Source organism: Pyrgilauda ruficollis, unplaced genomic scaffold (genome assembly GCF_017590135.1).
Source record: "Pyrgilauda ruficollis isolate IOZ18807 unplaced genomic scaffold, ASM1759013v1 scaffold119, whole genome shotgun sequence".
NCBI lineage: Eukaryota > Metazoa > Chordata > Aves > Passeriformes > Passeridae > Pyrgilauda > Pyrgilauda ruficollis.
Window position 1 is genome coordinate 158,339 of NW_024510210.1, and position 24,692 is coordinate 183,030.

The window sequence follows — 24,692 nt, forward strand, 5'->3', positions numbered from 1 at the left end:
CTTAGTGAAGGTAATTTGAATTCAGTGAAGATAGTACCTAAATAAATATTAACATATTTCATCCAATGGGTATAGTTTCTTGCTCTGCAGAGACAGATACCCAACAAATGTGCACAACAATCCAAAATCTTCCAGGGTGTGACTGAAAACCCACTGATAGCAACTAGAAATATGAACACTGATTTCAGTGATCTTAGTGTCTGACAACTCTCTCTGTCCTTTCTTCAGTCACCTGTCAAGATACCAAAATAAAAATGGAGATTCAAAATTACTACGGTATTGAATGAAAATAGCTTATTCATACTTGTCTGTAAAACATCAACCTCATTACTGATTATCAGTAAACAATTAATGGTAATGACAAAGGCTGACAAGATTCACAAGCAGTTTTTACAATAAATTGTTCCCAAAAATATATTTCAAAGATACTGGTAACTAATTAGTTTGTATCCACAGTAGTAATTAATTTACTCTGACTGTTTTTTTAACTTCAGGGCATCTTTAATGAGTACTTCTAATTTTGTAATTTGCAACCCTCGCAGAAGCTAGAAATTACTTCAGCTTTTTGAGAAATCACTTAATTATTAAAAGGTTTTTGTTTGCAGTCCAAATGAGGTGATGGTATCAAACAAGGTCACATCAGCTCTTGGAGAAACTGCACGCTCTGTGTAAATTTAATGAATGCAGTACATGCTAATAAACTGCTCTATGACTTGTAGGGTTTATTTTTTTATTAGATTAAGGTTCGATAACATAAAAAGAACACTCAGTGATTAAAGAGATAAAAAGAAACTTCTAATGAAGAAGTGTTATATCATTTTATAATGATAAAATTAATATTAATTAAATATTTGAGAAAGGGATCGGCTTCAGAGTTGTGATTGTTTTGATTAAACATGCAAATTCAAATACATTTAAATGAAATTGGAGAGGATTTACTAAATAATGTAGTGAAAGAGGTTTTCCAGATGTGAATGGAATTTGCTTAAAAACACTTGTAACCAGATTGATTTGGGTATTGGTAAGGAAGTGTGTGACACATGGCTCAGTGAGTGCTGTGGGATGCCTGGTGGGAGTGAGTGAGGGGTGACAGGGCTTTCAGGACTGCACAAATTGCTCTAAGAAGCCACTTGGTGTGTTCCTGCTCCTGTAGCTGCCTCTTGTGCCGCCCCCCTGGGCTGCCCCATGCCCAGGTCCTGTACCCCTCCAGCAGAGGGGAGGCACAGCTGAGCTGTTGTGCCACCACCTGTGTCCTCTCCGTGGTTTTAAGTTGCTCTCCTGGCTCTCCCCGTGTGGAGCGCCTGGTTTCTGTTTACTCTGAGATGCTACTTTAACCTTGGTAAACATAAATTCTCACAGATTTAGGGCCGTAATTATAACGATGTGCCAATAAACATTCAGTAAATTAACAGCGTGAAGTGCTTAGAGCTTGGACAAATTGTCCACAAGCCACAACAACTGAAGATTTACAAGGGAGTTTCCCCTCCATTCCCCCTCACCCCCCCTCCAACACATTCTCAGTACTCATTTAATGTCCCTGTCATCTCTCCATTGATTTGCTTAGTTTAGGTCATGGGGTATGCTGATTTTTGTCTTTCAGCTCTGTAAGTTTTTGCCTCGGCACTGCTACTGTCTCTTTGGACCTAGAATTTTTTATGGAATTTTACTACCTTTGGGTAGTGATGAAGGAACAAGGAGCTCTTTCAAGAAGAAGGATCTCTCTAAGCCCTTCTTGGGGCTGTACCAAATATATGAACCTCCTCAGGAAATTCAAGAATAAAGAGCCCTTTCTCAGGCTGCCTTGGAAGGGAACATTGAAAACGCACTGAAGTGGTCTCAGAGCTCATTGGAAGGGAAGCTCCAGTTGCTGTGTTTTTTTCCTGAAAGACTGTTTTTGCAATGTAAACCAGCAGGACCAGAATCTCAGGAAATTCCTCCAGAGTAAAGCAAACCTTTTGCCTATCTGAGACTCCAGCAATCATGGACAGTACTCCCAAAGATACACTGACCACATTGATCACATTTCAGAACTTTCTAAGGCAAAGTCTGAGGCCTGTTGGTACAGTTTTGCAATTGATGCTTTTATGGCATGACATGTGAATTACTATTTATTGTGTCACAGTGATGAAAGCATATGTTATCTTTTACAACTGCATGTGTATATTTCAAGATTTGGCAGGATATTGAGATTATTGCTGGTGATTTCCACTGCTTGCCTATTATAGGTAAATTTTCTTCATGGGCAAGAGGAGAAGTTGCTGAATTTCCTTTTAACCATGGTTTAGGAAATTAATCAAGTATTTTCCTTGCAATTTGTACAAGTAGGTTAGTCATTAAGTATTACTGATTGCAGCCACAGTATGCTCAGAAATACAACATTTTACTTCAAACCATTCCATGTGGTTTGAAAAAGTCTTTGAAGCTTTTATCTTTAGACTTCTTCCTAAAGCCATGGGTGATAATTTGAAAAAGCTCTTCTGATTTTTAACTTTTGTATATGTTTATAGCTATCAAATAAAATAGCAGTTCAGGAAAACTAGGAGGGTGCTATTCAGTGTGGATAAAGCCTGAAAAAAGATTGCTAATGACAGCAAAAATAGCTGCAAAATCCACAGGGGAAATGTGTGAAGCTGTGAGGAACTAACCCTTCAACTGCTATTCCTTCTTGTCTACAGGAATTTTGTTAGATGAAGAACAGGCCGCTCTAAAAGGCTTCTCAGCTTCCCTCTGAGTAGAGTCTTTGAGAAAATGTATTTCTTAGTATTAAAATATTAATTTTAAAAAAACATAAAAATTGTATCTGACTGAAAGGTATTTGGTCAGAGTAGTCTTTCCTGTGCAGTTCTGATGTGAGATTTGTACCATATGAAGGTTTTTCTCTTGAACAACCATCCAGCTGTCCACAATAGCTCCAATACAATGGTTAGAGCACCAGGGATTAATGTAAATGAGCGAAAGAGACGGGGGGAGGTAGGAGTGGTCAGATTCAAGTGAACATTTGGTCTAGAAGGGGAAGAAACTGCAAGAAATTCCATTATTTAAAATATTATCAGGGAACAATTTTTTAAAAAACCTGATGCTTTTTGTAGCAATTAATTATGATTATTGCTTAGTATTCATGCATGCAGTTCAGTGTAGTGTTTGGTGTATGAATAGCAAAGACCTTCATTCCTTGACTGGAGATTTTGCATATTTTAGGGAGCTCGGGTTCCTGACTTCCATGAGATTCCAGGAGAGCATCATGTCATTTGAAGGTCCTACTTTAATGCCTGCTTCCTACATTTCTATTTGTTTTTTTCAACAACTTACCACCCCCTAAATGCAATGAAACATTTGGATAAAAAAGAGATTTCTTGCTGGACTTCAATCCCACTGGCAAAGAACACTGGGAGAGAGAAGGGACATTGGCTTGTCCCAGATGTGACCAGCTGAGCATGTCAGGATTGTACTTTCTGCCTTTTTAAAGCATTGCCTCTGCTTCCACTCAGCAAGGTTTCATACTCTGTATCTAAGGTCATGCTCCTTGTTGAGTGCTATAGCTAAATTTGTGCATTATAGAAAAATTTTGCTTGGAAATAATATGGTTTTGAAACTGTTTAATGCAACTTAGCAGTTCTGTATTGATATCTAATTAATTGATATAAATTAATTAGTCTTTGAAAATAGAACAAAGACTGACAGCGTCTGGGAGAAAGTAACGGCCGCTGGAATTGATTAGCTGGTGTTTATTCAGGTAGTGGGTAATTTTTATTTGCAAATTCTGTTAAGGACTTGGTCATCTCAGGTTGTTTTTGGAAAACATCTCACTTCATTATTAAGTCAAATCATAGTTTCCTGATAACTGAATCAGTGTTGAAATTATACATGACTCTGCTCTTCAAAATTTCAGTTCCTAGAAATTTGCTTGGAAATTCAGCTTATTGTAGACTATGAATTTTTTGGCTCAACTTGTTTTCAAGACAACATTGAGACCTAGCTCTGAAAACCCCACAAAAGATTTGGTGTTCAATTGCTGGCCTTGGCTCCAGGCCATCCCTGGTTGGAATGAGCAGAGGCTGGGCAGAGCACACAGTGCATGTGTATTGTGAATTGCCCTGTCCTGGGCTAAGTTATGACCATCTCTACATCTTCCTTGTCTTTTATGATACTAATTTAGGCAGTGTACAGTGAGTAACTCTGAAACAATTTATAGCTGGATGTCCATGCAGTACTGAGAAATTATTTGGACTGAAGGCAGGCGTTGTGTGAGCACAGCCTGGTGGTACTTCACATTTAATCTCTATTACGAGATGTAGCTGGACCATTTATAATTAAATGTCTGACAAACTATTATTTTGTTAGATCATTAAACTGGATTGCCCACTTAATATGATATTTAGAAAGACAGGACACACATTTTGTTTCTGGATTATTTATTTTTGTGCCACATCAGTTGCACATTTATTTTTAAATATTTATGATCGTCTCAGTTTTGCCCTGATTTTGATAATGATGATGTTTATTTACTCTAATGGTCTTCCAGGTTCTGGACACAGAGATGTGCTGATGTCTTTTCAGCTCCCTTTTTGATGGTATAGCAGGTTCATGGGTTAGCTCCCTTCCCACAGATCTCTGCAAACCACGGCTCTATCTCTTCTCCCAGCATATGCTGAATGCAATTAGGCACCAGTTCAGAAAAAAGCTTTGTAAACATTCTGAATTTGTGCCACATTTTCTGCTCTCAGGAGCTGCCAAATGTCTAAATGCTGTATTCAAGCCAGATGTCTAAATATATAAAATGAATGACTGAACAAAGTGCCTCCTTAGTAGAGCGTATGCCTACAGGGTGGAGAGATCTGAGGGGCCTGAGGTCAGCTCCAGAACAGGATGGTTTTCCAGCCTACATCCCTGGCCACCAGGAGGGAGACCAGAATATGATCCTCTGGATGAGTGTACAAGAAAGAAGCACCCTTGTTTTTGCTCTCTTAGTATGAGGTACCAAGCCTCAGGAGTCTCTGCTGGCAGTATCATAAGGCAAACTCTGTCACTTCTCAGTGAGTACACCTGCCTCTGGGATACCCAGCTACTTGTTCAGCAGAATCAGTTTGGGTACATCTGGTCTTTCACCTGAGCAGCATCCACTCAACCATTATGAATGGGCTGCCTTGATCTTGTTAGGACGCTTACATGGTACAAGATACACAGAAAAAGAGCTGCTATGTAAAATAACTCGAGTACTTCACTGACTCTTAAGTTTGCCAAAGTGGTTTTCTCTTTTGTTGAAAGCAGAAGGAGTAAATCAGAAATGAAAGCAGTAATTATGATTAATACTGTGTACTTTAGCTCAGTTGTGGTAGTGGGCAGAACTGAAATCCAATTGAGCAGGTAGAGTAACCTACATAAAGAAGCTATTATAAGAGTAGTTTCTGATGAAATTGTTCACACAACATTTTTATTAGGCAGTCTCAGTCTTCATCTCTCCTTCTCAAAAGGAATAGACCTGGTCCTTTCTCAACCATGTTTAAAGTAAAGCATAAGGTGCATTTGTATTCCTCATCTTCATGGAACCTGAAACTTCAGCAGTCTTAAAAAGCTGCTTGGCTTAGTTTCCCTATTATGACAAGCTGTCTAGTTTGAGATTCTGAGTAGTGCATGTATGGTCTGGTATAGACTGTGCAGAACCTCAGAGAAAAGTTTTGCAAGGCTTAAAACTTGAACCAGGTGTTACAGTTTTGAATGCCCTATAAATAATTTTATTAATAATCTTGGAAACAACTGAATTGATCCAGGTAGAGTGCAGTGAGAGGCTACTGGTAATGTAGAAACTCTGCAGTAAGGTGAAGTAGCAATAATGGTTTATGGTAAGGCAAGGTAATAACCTGTTGTGGCAGGCCCCCAGTCGGGTAATAATTAGCATTGACTCCATGATTCCAGAAGGCTGATCAATCACTTTATTATACTATATTATACTACACTTATTAAGAAGCCGATCACCCTTACAGACAGTCTGATACAGACGGATCCCATTGGTCCATCAATCCAAACACCATCACTAGTGCCCAATCAAGAAATCACCCTTTGGTAAATAAATCTCCGTAACACGTTCCACATGTGCACAACAACAAGTGCAGCAAGTGAAGATAAGAATTTTTCTCATTCTTTTCTCTGATCTTCTCACATGGAAAATGCCTGGGAAAGCTGTGCCTGCTGCTCTCTATGGAGAGAGATGCGGCTACAATAACCCTCCCCTCACAACCTCTTTATAGCCCAAGAAGTCTTGAGTGGTTATTCTCCTTTCTAACAATGAAATAAAACAATTCCAGTGTGTTTGCTGGAGGCCAGCAGTGGTGCAGGGAGCTGCCACTAGCAGAATGTCCTTTTATTTTTCCCCTGTAGGTGTGGCAGTGTGGAGGAAGTGTTGAGGTTCTGCCTTGCTCCAGGATTGCCCACATTGAAAGAGCTCATAAACCATACACGGAGGATCTGACTGCTCACGTCCGGAGGAACGCTCTGAGGGTGGCTGAGGTCTGGATGGATGAGTTTAAGAGCCATGTCTATATGGCCTGGAACATTCCCCAGGAGGTGAGTCACAGAGACCAGTGCTTCCAAGCTTGGGCTTTAGATCCTTTTCATTTTGGTTACTGCCCTGAATTTTGATTTTTTTCTGGTAGGATTTTATTTGTATGTGTGTATGCATTTATGTCTCACAAGCACACATAAGGTATATGTCCATACATACACAAATGCATATAAATATATATATGTAGCTGTGTCTTATTCTAGAATAATTTTTTTGTGTTTCCTTAAAAATTAATTTCTTGTCAAGTTCATTCCCTTCACTGACGACTCTTCATGGATATTTTAAAATAGTAGCTGCAGAAATACTGGGGGAGAAAAACATCAAATCTACATTGCACATCTTAATTTGAATTTTAGTCTCCTGTTTACCATCATCGAGAGCCACAATTCCATCAGATTTGTGGAGAGATTTGCCAGGGGGTGTTGACATCTATTGATGCAAGTGTGGGGTGTCTGATAAGCATTTCACATTACAGTGAGGGTAGCTTGGTGGGTGTCATGACATGTTGCAGATTCTTGTTGCAACTCCGCACTGGACTGTTTGTCCTGATTTCTTTTCCATGGATGAGTACTGCTTGATCCATTGTATTGAATAGATAATGTCAGATGGCCAATGCCAGAGTTCAGTTTGATTTTAGCTGTTGTTCATTTCTGTAGTCAATGGTATTTAATCTGTGAACAGCTATGAGCTAAAGGGCTCAGAGCAAGGGGACTGTACTCACTCAGAATTTGTGTGATTGTTTCCACCTAGAAGCTGGGAAGCATGGCTCTATTGAGTTTGGAGTTTAACTCAGACTACAGCTCTCATCATTATGGCAAAAGCATAGTCTAGACTTAAATTAAAGGGCAGATTAGTTTTTCTTTAATAAAATCTCACTAATTTGACAATTGTTCAGAGAAACTGGTTTTGCTGCAATTTCTGTGTCAAGAAATAAAATGCTGTACTTCTCCTTTAGTTTAATTAGAAGAAGATGTTAGAAACAAAAAACCAGCTAAATACATGAAAGCTGATGCTGATTCAGCTGCTCTCAGTAGCTTCTTCCATCTCTCGTGATTAAAACTAGATAATTTTGGCAAAGTTGGGAAGTCATTGTCCCATTTTAGGTTGCAGCATTAGCCACACAATTTGCTATGACCATGAAAAAAATCCTCTCTAATCTGATAAGGAAAGGACTTTTCTGAAAGTCCCATGTTCACGGAATCCAGACTGTCCTCTACATGTCCCTGTTTTGAGTAGTTGCATAGAAGCCCATACAAGAATAAAGACATTTTTGCACAGGAAAAGGTTCCTTATTTTAAGTCAAAGCAATTCCAAATGAATTTTATTTGTGATTAGCCTGGTAGATTTAAATTTCTATTTAGTATTGTTAATTATTTTCTTGAAGACTGCTTTATCTTCATTGATTGATCCAAGTTTTAGGTTTTTGACTTGCAAACAGAACATTAACACAAAACTTAGAAATTCCTTTTGCTAATGGGTATGTACAGCACTACACACTGATTTGCATCATATTCATCCAGAGGTGATGGTGGTGTTGCTTAATTTTGTGCAAATTTGAGATCTGAATGCAATTAGAGATCAAATTCATAAAGAATGCAAGATAAGTTGCAGCTGGACAATTACAGGAGTAATTCTCTATCTGGAAGCTAATGAATACTGGCAATGGACTGTATAGGTAATAGAAATGTATTTAGTTACAGTGGTCAGGACTTTCCATGAAATAGGTTATTCCAAAGTGTTAAACATGGGATCTGATTTTTTCCATGGAAGAATTCCTAGATCTCTGAAAAGTCAGATGTTTCCAGATGTTTTAGTCTTTGGGCACTAATAATAATAATAACAATGTTAATAATAATAATAATGATAATAATAATAATCCAGAGGAGTCAGGTGCACTTTGCAATGTGCTGTGACTGCCCTCTTGGGATCTCTGTGAGCTTCTCTCTGGAGTACTGAGGGTTTCAAATGGAGACCTCTGCTGCCATGGTGACTTCTGCATCATTGACACTTGGATAAACAGATTCAGAAAAGCACTTGAAACACAGAGGAAATATTCTTCAAGTCCCAGAATCAGGAACTGCGCTTTCCGTGTGTTGTGCCTGTGCTTCTGGCTTTGTTTGTTGGGGTTTTTTCCCCATGATATTCTCAGCTTTGGGGAACACACTCTCTTGTTGGTGGTGATAAAGCCAGTGTGCTAGTGTGAGCTATTTTTCTTCTCCAGCTGCATGAAAGGATGTGATTACTGAGGCCCTTAATGCTCTTTCTTATACTGTGAACTCTGAGGAAACAGGCGCTGGTGCCTTCAGGGTTGCAAGAGAAAGGATTTGGGAGGCAGTGGACCAATTTAGCACTTGATTCCAGGAAGCCTTGTTAATGCCTGAAGTGGAATGCTTGTGTGCTGGCACCCTCCTTTCCTTCACACAAGTGTCAGATACACTGGCAAGTGCAGCCAGAGTGGTGCATGAGTGGGATTTGTTCACGAGATCCATCGATTGTCTTTCAGCACACTACAGCCTCTTGATTTAGTCATTTGCTGCAAAATTCAGAAAAAAATTGCCACTTAAGGAGTATTTCCACATAAAGTTTTACGGATGATGTAGGGCTTGAGAAGGGGAGTCACCATTTAAAAAATTGCTATGTCTAATCTGTGAATGCCAGATCACTGTTTCCTACTTTTCAGCATACTTTGCCAATGTGGAATTCAATTTTATCTTAGTTAAAAAATGCTTCCATAAGAAAATATACTTGTTCCAGATTAACATTAATTCAGTGCTTTGGGATGCAGTGGTTATTTCAGCACCTCAGAAATATAGATACTTACACAGATACCTTTTTTTTTTGTGTAACTAAGGAAATGCAGTGCTTTCAGTGTTTTTTTAAAATCTTGTCAAAATCTTTGGGGTGTTCATGGCCCAGTAAAGGCTGTTGTTTAAGGAGATAGATTATAAGATTTCCCTATGAAAATGTATTTATCCTGTGTTTTGCTCTGAGGCAGAAGTCGTTGAGCACAGCGTGGAGCAAAATGTTTCATTTTACTTCCTGTCAAGAGCAGGCACAGATTTTCACTTAGATTCGTCTCTAAAAATTTCTGCTGTGTGATTTTGATGTGATAAATTATTGAATTGTATATACAGGGCCTTTATGAAAGTCATGCTTTGTGATCTGCTCCTATGAAAAGTAGAAACTAGGTTAGCCAGAAATGTAAAGGAGAATAAAAATTACGGGAGAGAATATTCAGCAATTGCTTTTAACAAAAATAACAACTTCTCTTTTTACATTTCAAAAGAACTTTAATAAGTACTATTTCAGAGAGGTGAGCAGAGCTTCTGCTCTTTGCAGTCAAGCAGTAACCCAGGCTTCAGAAATGACCAGAAAGTGTCATACACTATTGATTTGGCCACAGTGGGACACCAGCAATGCCCTGTTTCTAGGGCAACTTGCTACTTCCTGCCAATTCATTTTGGTTTTGGTAAGTGCCAGGAAATTAGAGAACAGCGGTGATATTCATTGGAAACTGGATCTGAACCCCACTGGAGTCAGGAGGAGTAGTCCCATTCACCAAAGCAGACTGCGAAAGAGACCCTGCCATGGTGAACTGTGCCATAATTAACTGGGGCACTTCTGGGGTATGTCTGGGTAACAGACTCACAACCAAAATGTGCTTATTGTCATAGGTCAAAATGATGTTTGGCTCTTGGGGATGGTGCTGTGCAGGGCCAGGAGTTGGGCTTGATGATCCTGATGGGTCCCTAACAACTCAGTTTATTCTATGGTTCTGCAATGAGGGAGACTCTGGGTGTGTAGTTTACACAGAAGTGTATCACTGATGTCTCTGTGGCTTTTTCTGCCCTTTGTTTCATGTGCAGGACTCCGGAATTGATATTGGTGATATTTCAGAGAGGAAGGCCCTAAGGAAAAAGCTCCAGTGCAAGACCTTTAGGTGGTATCTTGTCAGCGTGTATCCAGAAATGAGAATGTACTCAGATACCGTCGCCTATGGGGTGGTAAGGATCTTGTTTACATTTTCCATTGTCCAAACATGGGGGAAAAAGGTGTAAGAGTGGAAGTAATTAATGAAGACAATGCCTGACTCAAAGTAAAAGAATCAGATCAATTTAGAGTCACTAGTTAAATAATATGGTTAGTTGACAGAGACAGCTGGTCTGCTGTCATTTGTGCTGAGATGTCCTGAACATTACCTTCCTCCCTGATTTTTTGTTGTTTGTTTGCTTCATGGCTTGCATTCCACACAAAAATACTCAAGGTGTGATTTTGGAGACACATTGGAGCTGGCAGGTTTGTGGCAGCAGGGGAATTCACAAAATAGACTCAGTATTTCAACTACAACTTTCTTAAGATTGTAGCGAGATCTTAATTTAGAATCATGGAGTCATTTAGGATGGAAAGACCTTTAATATAATCAAATCCAACTGTTAAAGGCTGATGCTTTCCCTTATTAGACTTTTAGCCATTTAAGGGAAATCCTGATCCACCCCAGAACAGGCATCACAATCAAAGACTAACATTCCAAGTTAACCAAATCTCACATAGTTAACCCATGTAGAAAGCACCGCTAGAGAGGTTCGAGAATTATGCTGCATCCAACAGAAAGTGCAGCTAAATCCATGCATTTTGAGCTCATCATTACTTATGGGACAGCAGTGCCCTTATCTGTGTTGCAATCATGCTTGAGTTTCATGGGGCTAATTAAGGCAGAAGCAATTCTTGCCCCTCGGACACTGGCAGGGCCCCAGACAGAGAGGGCAGGTGTGCATGGCAGGAAGCTGAGCAGCGTAAATTAAAACAGGCCCATAATAAGGTAGTAGACCTAGGATGTCCTTTTCACTGTCATTTTCACAAAAACTGATTCCTTTGAATTAATTTTTTTCTTTTTGTAAGACAATCCTAATTAGAAAACGTGAGAGCAGATCATACAAGTGAAAGGTTTGTCTTCAGAAAACTGAGCTGTGCAGTTGGTCAGTATGGCTCTGGAAGAGCCCTGAGGGTGCCACAGAGCAGCTGCTGTGTTTTGGCAAGTGAAGGGATAGTACATCTTGTGAAGCTCCATGGCCCCTGTGATGATGGGTTAAGATAACCATGCTGGCTTTTCATACAATCATACAAGAAAAGCACTTCCAGCAAAGGTTTAGGTCATTGCTAAATGCATGACTTAATGGTTACCTCCCAGATTAGTTCAGAACATATGCCTAAATCACACCTGTGTGCAAGGAGCCTCTGACACACACCATGGAATTGCCCTCCGTGATGCTGTGATCCAGTCAAGTGTGGAGTTTCCTGAGGAGAAGGAGGCATAGCAGCTAACTACTGCATGGTTCTGCTTGTAGGTGGCTCTGGACAAAAAAATCTTTTCAGGTAGAAGTGATACAGTATAAATAAAGGAAGGGCTGTGTAAGAACTAAACTGCTCATCTTAGGATCGACTCCACATTGTGCAAGTCAAAAGGAAAATCAGCAACAGTGATTTTATACTCTGCTGAGAGATTTTCATCAGCCAGAAAGAGTAAGAAGTTTTTTACAGAAATACTGAGCAGTGGTCAGCCTGGAGAACAGAAGTCTTCAGGGAGACCTTAGAGCAACCTTCCAGTACCTAAAGAGGGCTCAAGGGAGATGGAGAGGGACTTCTCACAAGGATGTATAGTGATAGGACAAGAGGGAATGGCATTAAACTGAACAAGGGCAGAATTAAATTAGATATTTGGAAGAAATTCTTCACTGTAAGGGTGGTGAAGCACTGGAAAAGGCTGCCCAGAGAGATCATGGACTCTTTGTTCCTAGAGGTGTTTGAGACCAGGGTGGATGGGTCTTTGAGTAACCTGGTCTAGTGGAAGGTGTCCTAGCCCATGGCAGGGGGGTTGGAATGAGATAATCTTTAATGTGGCTTCCAACCTGTCTTGGTTGTGTCTGCTAGGGAAGGCAGAAAGCCTACCCTGGAATGGAGAATGCAAACCCCCTCCCTCCTTCTGAATTATTGTAATTTTAAAATTAAGGGGGCTCTCAGGCAAAGATATGGGAATAGAATAACAGTTCTTTACCAGTGTCTATATCAAGGCAAAACAAAACAGCAATAACTATGGCATTAACAACAAACAGAACCAAGGAGCTGGTAACAGTCTCCTTGACTGCAGGCACTCCCTCCTTTGGTATTTAAGCCATCAGTGCTTCTTAGCAACTCAGTGGGAAGAAATTCCACAGGTAACAAGGAAAGAACAGAAGAAACCCAACCCCAAACACAACCCAAGCCATTCTATGATCCTGTGATTTAGGTACTGCCCAATAATGCACATGATTATCCCAGCTGAGAGAGATGTGTGGGGCAGGCCCTGTTTGTACCATCACAAAGGGAGTAGTGGACAACTATGACAACAGATAAAGAAGGCACATTTCCTGAAATATACAGCTCACTGTTTCACGAAATACTGTTGTATGACACAAGATTAAGTGCCTCTATCCTTCTAGTAAAAGAATCACTTGGATGTCTGATCTTCTTTTGTGTCTGCTTTGATGTTTGCTTGCACATCTTACAGCAGAGAAAGGTGTGATATTTCAAAGCAAGTCAGTTGCTTTCTTATTCTCTAAATGCTTCTATTAATCAATTGGCTTCATTTTTTTTTTCTTTTTAGAAAATAGAGGTACTGCTACTATAGCATTATCATCAATTTTAAAAAATGCTGAGTAATTGAAAAAGCTGTCAGAATGGGGGTAAAGGCTAGGATATAGGCACCTACAGAGACACCCCATATATTTATTTCCTGAATCCTACATTTCCTCGTGTTCTGTGAGAGTTAGGGAAATAGTTGCAGCATTCAGATCTAGCGTATACTGTGAAATATAGCTAGGGTTGGGATTGGTGGCAGAGTAAATATTTGGGAAGCAAACTTCTTTCTGAATTGTGCAGTACCCTCCTATTTAGAAGAAAGCAGTGTCACTGGGCCAAAAGCTGTTGTATTTAGTGTAACAATAATTATTTCTGGGTTTCAGCACAGAGATTGTCTGTTATATTTTGGATTGTTTTTAAGATTAAGTCTTGGTAGGCTAAAATTGCATTTCTCAGACTAATTGTTCGTTGCCACAAAGCCACTAGATTTTGTAAAGTGATTGCTCCTGAGAATCTGGGCCTCCGATTTTGAAACAGCGTTATTAATTAACAGGTCAGTGCCTGTTTTGTTTCTAGTTTTTTGCTTCCTTTATTATGGTGATTGTTGTGGAAAAGTTTATAACATTTGTACTAGGACAAACATTAGGATTGCAGTTTATGGAAGGGGTTTTGAAAACACAGAGGTAGTGTTATAGATGGGTAATGCAATGGCTGGCTCTTGCAATTAAGGGATGAATATTATGTGCATGTTACGAGAAGTTTTACTGGTGTATAGTTATTGTGTATATTGTATATTGTGATATGTCCTCCCCACAGCCCTCTTTCCCCTCCTGCTTGTATTGTCACTGGATGTTCTTGGTAGTCAGGGCATTGAGAGGGGAGGCAGGCTAGGTACCAGGAGGTGTGGCATGGCAACACCTGACCTCCAGTCAAGTTGCAGGGAAGCAGTCTCCACCAATGGAGATGAAGAAGAATTGGTGACAGGCTTTGGGAGGGGCCAGGGTTAGCCCATATGACAGGTGGAGCAGCCACCTTGTGGGGGAGCATGTGGTGGTTTAATTCCAGGTGCCCAGTGATGCTCTTCCTCCTTATTCAGTCATTTGTTGTGTTTGTTAAGGTTTAATAAACCTTTGAAATTTTAAAGAGAGAGGTCGTTTCTCACAGGTAATGATAGACCCAGGCATGACTTAAGAAGGCTGATATTTATCATTGGTTTGGATAGAGAGGGGTGCTTAGACATCTGTTTGTGATTAGAGTCATGGCTATGGTTACACTATGAATAAGAAATAGAAAGCTTCAAGGAAGATTTTATGTAATTCTCAAGGCTTTAATTCTTGAGAGTAGTGACAGTATTGATACCTAATGCATATTTTCTCTCTAGTGTTGAGACGTATCTTGTCTATTACTGGATTTAGAGTTTGGTTTAGAGCTGGAAGTCTTGTAGAGATGAGTTGATGGTTTTGATTTTATTCACTGCCTGGCTTCAGCCTCTGGCTTGTCCACTCTTCTTACATGCAGTTCTAGGCTTCCTTTCTAAAGATACGAATTTGGTTTCCTCAAGAGAGGCCCCTGTGCACAGCTGACAGAACTGCCCAGTTAATCACAGGTGGTTGCACATCTCCACTCCATCAGGCAGTTGTGTCCTGTTCTCTGAGCCAGCCTTTCACCACTGAACACCTTTATACACATCCATGGGTATGCAGTCCACATCTTTGTCCTCACACTCTCCCAGCTATCTGTGCTCATTAATTTAGCACTTCATTTTCAGAAAACTCTTGTCTCAGCAGAGCCCACGTTTTTCACAGGGCTTTGTGCTGACCAGGGCCAAGTACTTTGCAGTCTGTTTGTTGCTCTGCATGGGTTAGCCCAGAATAATCAGGGGAGCTGGTGCATAAAAACTGCCCTGAAGTCTCCAGGTGTCAGCTGAAAGCAGTTTTTTGAATTATTTCTGGAAATTAGAAGACTCTCATGAGTGATCCTTAAAAGCTGTTTAATACCTCATCTGTCTTTCTCAGCAGGATAAATTCAGGTTCTGTATATAGTGTGTACCAGAGACTAAATATTTTTAAAACATATATTAAAAAATTATTGCTATCTTTCAGGGCTTTTTTGAAATACACCCTGCCTGAAACTTTGTGCAACATTATTGAAATCAGTGGTGCTAGATTATCTGCAAGGAATAATTTAGTCCAGATGCTTTCTCTTCAAGATTTTCACTGCAACGAATTTCAATTTTGCATATTTCCTTCCTCAACTACGTACAATTTATTTTCTCAAAGAAAAGAAAGTAATCACACCATCTTTTTCTCATGTAAAACTTGCTTGATTTCTTTTTCTTTCTGTTTATTTTAGCTGCAGAATTCCCTGAAAAGTGATTTGTGCCTTGATCAAGGGCCAGACACAGAGAATATCCCAATCATGTATATCTGCCACGGGATGACACCACAGGTTAGTTTGTCTAATGATCTCTGATTTTGCTGCTGCTGTTAGCAGATTGTGTGGGAGGAACCATCTTGTACCTGTCATTATTTTCCTGCAACAATCCCTGGGTAAGATGTTTAGTAGCTCTTTTATAGAGAGGCAGCATTATTTCTGCTGTAAATTGAGAAGCAGTGGTATAATAATGCTTTGACAAGGAAGTTGATTTATTAATTTCAAAAGAATTTAAGGAATATGAGATCAGCACTTACCCAGATTTGCTGATAAAAGCTTTCATTTCTGATCCTTAACTGTGCATGTCATATGAATGAAGCAATGCATTTTAAAACATTTTGCACACATGCATAGGTATATTCACAGTTTATTTATGCATTATCTGAAGACATATGCTTTTTTACTTTATTTACTGTGTCAGTTCCATAAATGTGAAATGCACAGCCACCTTCTTCGCACCATACAGCTGTGTCAACTTCCAAACCCTGTTCTTGTGAAAACCCTTCCTATAAACCTCCTTTATTCTTTCTCTGCTCTTGTCCTGTTACTGTACTGTGTGCCAAAGACTCAAATTACCCAAACCTTTCAATTTGCCTACAAAACAGCTGGATTTACTAACTTGGCAGACAAGAGGGTTAAGACCCGCGTCTCCCCAGCTAAGTACGTGGGCTTAAGTGAAAGGATTTCAAGGCAAATCTTGACAGGGAAAATAATGTTGCATGGCCTCAAATGTGCTTGTCAAAGACAGATGTGCAGATTACTTAATCTTAAAAGTAACATATGCAAAAATGATGTAAAGGAAATGTGGGAGTGACCAGAGAAAGTGAAAAATCCTTCCAGTTTGAATGATTTTTCTACCTGACTAGGTTTTATATTTGCTTTCTTGAAGGGACCCCATGACACTCTACACTGTGGGGTTATGGAATGTGGTTTTACCCAGGAGTTGTCAGTTACCTGATTTGACTGTACAGCAAATGAATCCTCACAGTATCTCAGAAATAAACACAGAGCATCAGGGTGGTCTTGTCCCCTGTGCCTGGACCTCATAGTGAACTGGAAACATGAGTTGGGCGAGCTGCAGATATGATTCTCTACTTCCCTGCCAAGTTGCACATGCTGCAGCTCTCTTCTGCACTGGCTTCCTTCACCAAGAACCTTTAATACTGATCACTAGTGGCATCGTGCTTGAGTAGATTATGGATGATGAAGCCAGAAATATCTGAAAATCCCATCCATCAGGCTCACTCAGTGGGTGGGCTGTGCCTTATCTGTCACATAACGGTGTGGGAACCACGGTTTGCCTGCAGGAGCTTTGCAAGATAGTCCCCAGTGTTTGCAAAGGAACTGTGCAATTCACCTCTGAGCCAGAGCCACTATTCCTCATCCCCTGGCAGGGCACCATAACTCTCATGGCACCTCATCTGTGAGAGCAGCACACTGCAGGCATGCCTGTAAATTCCAGTTAGAAACTTAATTATAGTTGAGAGACAAAGAACAATAAGGAAAGTCACTTCAATTAGCACAGTTCAGTATTCACCAGATAAAGAACTACCTTTGAATGTCAGCTCGAGTTCTGTACCAATGAGACAGCAGCAAACAAATGACAGAGGAGAAGGAGACAAGGGAAACTTTTCTAGACAAGAGTCTGCTCCTTCATAATTAAAATGTTGTGTCTCCTCCACATTACTATGTATTTAATTTTGTAACTAATGTTAAAAACAACATCCAAAAGGGCCTATATTTGGGTAAGATCCCAGTAATGACTGAGAATTTTCAAAAGAGAATGAGACTTTTTCTGTGTTAGGGATTATGGTATTAAGAGGGAAGGAACTAACATCACTCAGCATACTTCTATGAGATTTCCACTGCAATGGTGCATCTCTTGCTTAAGCAGAGCTGCAGTCCAGCCATGTACTTTTTCTCTTACATATTGGAAATATTTGTATAAATATTCCTTTTAATCTTAGTGATCTTTCCAATAGCCACAAAAGATACTGGTAAGATGTTAATTTTATTCTAGTAGTGGTGAAATGCTGTATAAAGGAGGCTGGTTTTCCTACCTTACAGTCCTACCTGGCAGTCCTTACAAAAACAGATTAGTGCCCTGATTCAGGACTGCCTGGTTGAGTGTTTGGGTGATGCTGTTCTTAGCTTGGATGCAAAGTTTTTCTGTTGTAGCTATTCCATTTACAGTTTTATTGCTGCCACCACTTGGCACACTTGCATCTAGATGTGCAATAATATATCTTACTGCCAGGAACCACTCCCTCACATGCAGTTAAGTTACTATTATTAGTTACTACTACAGCCCCTCTTCTAAATTGAATAGCTTCCTTTTTTCCTCCACTAACTGCTTTCAGATGTTTCTAAATTCTCATCTTTTTGCATGAGAATTGGCTTAGATAAGGTGTTTGACATCAAGGAATTGTTTCACAGTCATAGGTACAGCTATTGTTTCCTTTTAATATGCTTTATATAGGAAAGAAATTATCAAAGTCAATAAAAAGGGAACTGCAGACCTGATATTAAAATTCCATGCTCCTTTTTTTTTTTTAGACAGTATCAAAAACATCATGTGTAGCTTCATAATTAAAAGGAGTAGAAAATGTCAAGGAAATATCCCAAAATATTGCAATGAAATGACCAGCAGTACATTTTCCCGTGGTTTTTCTGTTTCATTTAAAATACAATCAGGACTAGTGATGCTAAGACTTCTGTGATTCAGATTTCCAAACCTTTCTACAGTCTACTCTGTGTCTACTGTAAGGAACATTGGCATATTCACAGTTCATTCCTGCAAGTACCTTGGAGTGCTTTATAACTGTGTTTATTTCATACTTCCATTCTGCAGATAAACTGATGCAAATCTCATGTGTGGTTAAATACTAAGATGGAATAGAAAATCAAAATATAATCTGTCCATTTCTGTAGTCCTCTGATACTACCAGTGTGAAAGAATTCCTCACAGCAGGGTGTTTGGCTTGGCCTGAAAAGACAGAAGGCACTTGAAAAACTACAATCTGTGATTAGGTGTGTTTCCTGCCATCCCTTCATGTTCAAAGGGGACCTTCCATGGCAGCTGTGTTTTGTCAGGAGTTATGGTACCATTCACTTGGTGGAGCACCTTGAATGTTTGACTGGTGGAAAAACAAAAAAGGGTGATGATCTTGCAATGCACTCACATGAATTTAAGGGAATAATTGCTATTCCTTTACCTTTGGTAAGAAGGAATTAATTACAAAATGCTGCCCAGATAATTAGAGTTTCTGTTGAGAGGATCCTTGTCTAAGTGGTAGCATCTGAACAGCATGTCTAAGTAGCTGGTCCTCCCCTGATTCTGTTGCTGAAGAGTGTTTCTCCCTAAGCATCACACCTTTCCATTCCTGTGTTTTGACAGTCTCTGCCCAAACCAGCACTGTCATTTCTGCTCCATCTGTACAGCTGCACAGAGTGTTGGCGTAACTCCCCAGCTCATCTGCAGGAACATCCCCATCACACCTGATCATCTGCTGCTGCTCCTGCAGCCACCACAGTACCAGGCAGCTGTTAGATGTGCACAGAGCAAGGCCATCAGGTGCTTTTGGTACCTCTGTTGTGCTGCTGGCCACTGTTTGTAAAGGGCTTTCAGTGTCTGCCACATCAAGCCTCTCCTGCTGTGCAGCTGCTTAGCACAGCTGGACAAAACCCGGCCTCTGCAACTGTTGAAACAGCCAAAAAAGTAAATGCAACATGGTAAAATAGTTAACAGGAGTTAAACCAGGCTCCTAATACACTGTTCAGTGATGGTAGAAATCATGTTGCTTTAATCACATAAAATCAGCTCAGAGGGAAAACATAACAGCTCCCCATCAGAGTGATGATTAAGGGACTCAGGAGGCAGTGAGAGGAGATAAATGTGAAGGCAGAAGAACAGTTCTGGCAAAGCAGTAACTAAAACATAAACTTTATGTGAGGCTCTGGGGTTTTATGTGGTTCATATAGAAGTGGATAAAGGTATTGTTTTAATTCCTGAACTTGTTAAAGTAAAGCAACAATTCAGTCCTACATTTAGGTCTTAGAAGATCTATTTCCTGCTGTGCACCTGTTCTGCATGGAAAAGATGGTTGTTGTAGTTGCAGTAAATACATGCCCCAGGCCTGACTGCATTCTGTTCCTGGTTCTGGGATCTACCTGAGACTGGTTTCTTGTTTAGACTGCTGCTTAACCAGGTTTGTAATCTTGAAGGCAGACTGATGACAACATGTCACTTGGATTAAAACGGCTCCTGAGTGATAGTTTAAAAGATTCTTATATGAGAATGAAATACCACATTATTAGAGACTTTATTATATAATAAATAAGTAGCATCAATCAATGAAGTGGTATTTTAAGTAGAGCTTTATTTTGAAAATTGCTTGTGACTGAGGGGATAATGGGCAGTTCTTTTCCCTTGTTCAATAGCTTCTGGCTCATATAATTCTCAATTTATAAGCAGTTAAACCCCAAAGCTCATCCAGTGATGTGAAAATCAATAGAAACCAGTTAGATTCTGAGGAATTCAAGTTGAGGACCAGGGTCAGAAGACTAAATAGGGAGTATCACTAGAAAAGAAATGCAGGTGAGAAGGGACACCCAATTATATAATTTCATATTCTTGCAAGAGATTGCACAACTGACAGCAGTGACTGCAGCCCTGCCTGGTATGAGTTATTGCATCTCCACTCAAGGCAGTGGAAGAGAGTCCTGCCAACACAAAAAGCTGTGCCAGTTCACACTGCACAAGACTCTGACCTGAAAGCATAATGTATTCTAAGCACAGTGTCTGAAGTACTGGGAGCAGTTGCAAAAATCTCCCAGAAACTTCTAAATACTCTTTGTATGGTTCATGAATGCTTCTTTTAAAGTGTTTATAATATATATTTTTATAAAAGCTATGTTTTCTTCTATCAAATCTCTTAGCATGGTGACTGTTCATACACAGATATTTTTCATACATTTCAGAAAATATCTTCTGTTATTTAGAAGTTTGTTAAATGTGTGTGTAAAACACATAATCATTGCAAACTGAGACTCGGTGCAAGAAAATAGTTTAACAGAAGGCCCCACATGCAACAGATGCAGACTGTCGGGGAATAAGGGAGAAAGCAACAAAACCTGCAGATGGATCAATGACTGGCCCTTCAGAGTTGAAAAATCACTGCCTTGAAGATGAAGTGTCTACAATAAAAACATTTCAGGCAGCCTTTTATGGACAGTAAGAGGGAGCACAGCAGCTGTTTAACAGCTCTCGGTTACACGAAAACTCAGGGTTGGTGTTCATGAACACATGAACACCCTTGGAGGCAAACGTTTGACACCTTCAGCAGCTGTGTACAGGGCAGCCTGAGCTGACAGCACATGGTAGGCTGAGCTGGGCCATCACCTCCTTGAGGACGATCCTTTCATGTGTGCAGACCCTCAGAGGGCTGTACAGACCTGAACTGTACGAAGCATCCAGTTCTATCCTGGTCCAGGTACTTTTTCAGTGAGCAGTCAGATGGTGAACAGAGCAAGTCCTTGCTGTGGCAGTGTTAGGTTTGCAGCTGGACTGGATGATCTTAACTGTCTTTTCCAGCCTAAATTAGAGAGTTTTTCATTGCAGGTGAAGATCAATGGTGTTGAATTTTTAGCTTCTGTGTGTGGATCTGAGGGATTTGCACACTCCTTTGCCCAGCCAAAGTGAGTCTGTCATTATTCCCATCCAGAGAGGCAGCCTGACTCCCAGGGTATGTGCTCCTCTCCTTCCAGGGGCTGCATCTGACAGCACTGCCAGCTCATGTTGTCCTACAGGTTGTCCTTTTCCTTTTTATGAACTCTTGTGGAATGATCTAAACACTGGGCCTAACTCAAACTTTTATGTACATGCTTGATTTCTGGGAGCAAGGATGCTTTTCCAGAATAAACCCCCCAGTCTAGATTGCTCAGTTTGGTAGATGCCCAAGTAATAGAAGATAATGTAGAGAGTCAGTGAAACTGCATGGCAAGCATGGTTATCAGCATTATTAAATCATATTTTTTTTTATTTTAACCATATTCTGTAAATTGTTGTAGCAATTAATGTCTTATATAAGATATTCCTGCTGAGTAGTTTATTAAGTCTATTTCTATTTCTGCTGATTTCTTTTAGTGCATAAATCCTGGTTTTGATCATAGTAAAGTTAATAGGAATTGTGACCTTGTTTGCAAGGGAAGCAAAATCTGGTACTAGTTTTTTGCAATCCTTTTCGAAGTTGAGTTTTCCTATGTATACCTGAGAAGATGAATTCAAAGCTGCAGCCTCTTTAGAATATATGACAGGTACATCAGAGAGCTACAGAGATGTTTCAAAGGCTTCCAAAAGCACCCAGTCCCTCTTGGCCTAGCACAGGCAGTGCAATGCTTTCTTCTTGCGGATGTGTTGTGGATGAAGATACTTCACATTATATAATACTTCCTTTTTTAAATCTTTTTTTTTCTTCAGTTTGATTCTGGCCAATTCTCATTCTTTTCCTCAGTGCAAAGTTTCAGAGGGAGAATCTGCTAATCTGATTTCTGGGTTTGGAGTAGTTTTATACTGAGCCATTTACCATGAGTAATTTTTTTCTGTACTTGCTGTGGCAGCATTAAGTTTGCAGTTGGACTTAATCTTAAAGGTCTTTTCCAACCTAAATAAGAGAGTTTTTAATTGCACGTGAAGATCCATGGTGTTGAATTTGTAGCTTGAGTGTGGACCTGATGGGTGAGGGATTTGTACACTCTATTTTGCAACTGAATAAGAGTCTTTATAATACTAGGACAGAGACCAAGCTGCCTCTTCATTTTATGAAAGTATCAGACATAATGAATGTCATTCTCTCTTCAGAGGGTAAAAGGCACTGGAATTCAAAAGAATCAGCACAAGAGGGCCTTCTTCAGGTTTCAGACCTGGGATAGGTCTTTTGTACATTACACTTCATTGGTTGTAAACAAAAGCAGAGAGAAAAAGCTGTAGAACTGCATTATTCTGTATCAGAGGGAATACCTTTTACATCCCTCAATTTGGAAATAATGGAATGGATATTTCTGCTTATTTATTTTTGTGTTCAAAACCATAGTGTGAAAACATTGCATGTACCTGTGAGAATTGAGAGAACTGATCACTTGGAATTGAAACTCCAACCATGGTGAAATGAAAGAGTTGAAAAATAATCTTTTTTTTCCTAAGAGTAACATTGATTTTCTCATTTGGAAGCATATAGAATTTTTGTAGTCTTGGAGAAAGGGTTTTGTTTTGAAGAAATTTTATCTTTGTTTCAATAGAATCATCTACAATGAAAAAGAACTTTAAAATGTTTTATATCCTTCTGAAATCTGTATTCTTCCCTAGTGTACAGACTCACTGCTGAAGGTGAGCATGAATAATGAAAAAGGAAAATACCACAGTAAGGTGAAATTACTGATCTGGCTAAAGCCAGACATTGAGGTTTCAGGACCTGAGCTGAAGTGTAAAAGCAAGAATTGAAAAAGTAGTTCAGTTATTTTAAGTGCAGTGAGAAAGAGTATTAAGAATTACTTCAAAATTTAGAGACAAGAAGGCTCAAAGAAAACAAAATGGCCAAGTATTTTTCTGATTGAGAAATGACTGCTCTTTTAAGCAGACAGATGCAGCAGGAGAGTCAAAGATAACTTGACCAGTGCCACGGAAGACATGTGTTTGAAAAAGCAAATAAAATCCCTAACCACAAAATGTAACAGGAATAAGAGCAGTTGTCTGTAATATGCTGTATCTGTTCATTCATCCATTTTTTCTAAATAAGAGGGAAATGCTCATCTTAGAGAATGGGTAAGAGCTCTTTTATGATAGCAGAACTATTTAATATTTTACAGTAGAGGCACTGGTGCAATTTTCCATATATTAGAAGATGTGCTGAAAAGATAGAGAAGCATAAGTTAACCTTTAATGGGAAGAAAAATTGCAAATGCTGATCAGAAGCAATGTCAGACGGGTACTCAGAAAATGCTATCAAAGACATTCAGTTCCTCAGCTTTTGCCAAGTAAAGCAGGATTTCCATAGAGACAATAGAAGCTTCAACTGGCAAAAAATCTGATGTAATTTACCTAGACTTGATAAACTCAGCTTTCATCACATTACTGCAGAAAAGAATAATGCATTGTGTCAGCAAAAAATAGTAGTGAGGGAGCTTGTGGAGGGCTCAGAGCACCACCCTGAGACCACAGAGGATGCTCCTGTGGAGAGACAGTGGGATTAACCAATTAATCAATTAACACATCTCTTCCCCTCTGTTAGACCACATGGCTTAGGCTGGGGATTTTATCACTGTGTGACGTCTTTGGGAGGGTTTTTATTTATTGCTTTTAAGAAAAGCTGGTTAGTTGATGATGCGGCACTGTCACGAGCCGCTATCCCGTTGGCAGTGGAGCGAGAGGCAGCGGTGCTGCGACCTTCCAGAAGCGACTCCACTAACGAAGGTGCTCCGTGGCACAGACACACACACTCACACACAGACAGACACACAGACACGGACAAGACAGACACACACAGGCACACACAGTCACTCCAGCACACGCTTCTCTTGCAGAATCACCAACGACAAAGTAGTGGGAAGGGTCTTTGTGCGGAGTTCCGGGGAGGAGGAGGTTTACTCCAGCCACTCACAAAGGCTGGAATAAAGCCCTTTGTCCCTGGGGTCCAGGGCCAAAGCCAAAAGAACAGGGCAGGGCCCAGGTTTAAATATGGGGGACAGGGGGAGCAGCACAGCATCGGGGCCAATGGGCTGAGGGCTCAGGGCGGTACAGAGGCGGGACAAGGGGCGCCAGCCAATAAGGTAAAGGGGGTGGGACACTGCAGCAAAATGGGGCCAATGGGTAAGCAGGGAAGGGAGAACATTCTAGGGCATATACATATAAGGAAAAAGGGGTGGAGAGGCCAGTGGGCCAACCAGGGAGGTAGAACTGGGGCACATTTGCATACACAACAGAGCATTCTGGGAGAGGCTCTGCTCAGTCACCTTGAACAGGGGAGATTTTTCCAACTTAGGGTCTGTCCTTCCAAGGAACCATAATGGACCCTTTTGTGTAGGGCCAGTG

General features: G+C 40.1%; 1 protein-coding gene across 2 annotated transcripts in view; it reads left to right on the plus strand.

Moving 5' to 3' along the window:
* GALNT18 (polypeptide N-acetylgalactosaminyltransferase 18) overlaps positions 1-24,692 on the plus strand; it is a 209,854-nt gene that overhangs the window by 148,663 nt on the left and 36,499 nt on the right. For both annotated transcript variants that reach the window (XM_041485550.1, XM_041485540.1), the window contains exons 8-10: positions 6,376-6,561; positions 10,426-10,563; positions 15,527-15,622. In XM_041485550.1, the coding sequence (XP_041341484.1) occupies positions 6,376-6,561; positions 10,426-10,563; positions 15,527-15,622 (420 nt within the window). The remainder of the gene's footprint in view (positions 1-6,375; positions 6,562-10,425; positions 10,564-15,526; positions 15,623-24,692) is intronic.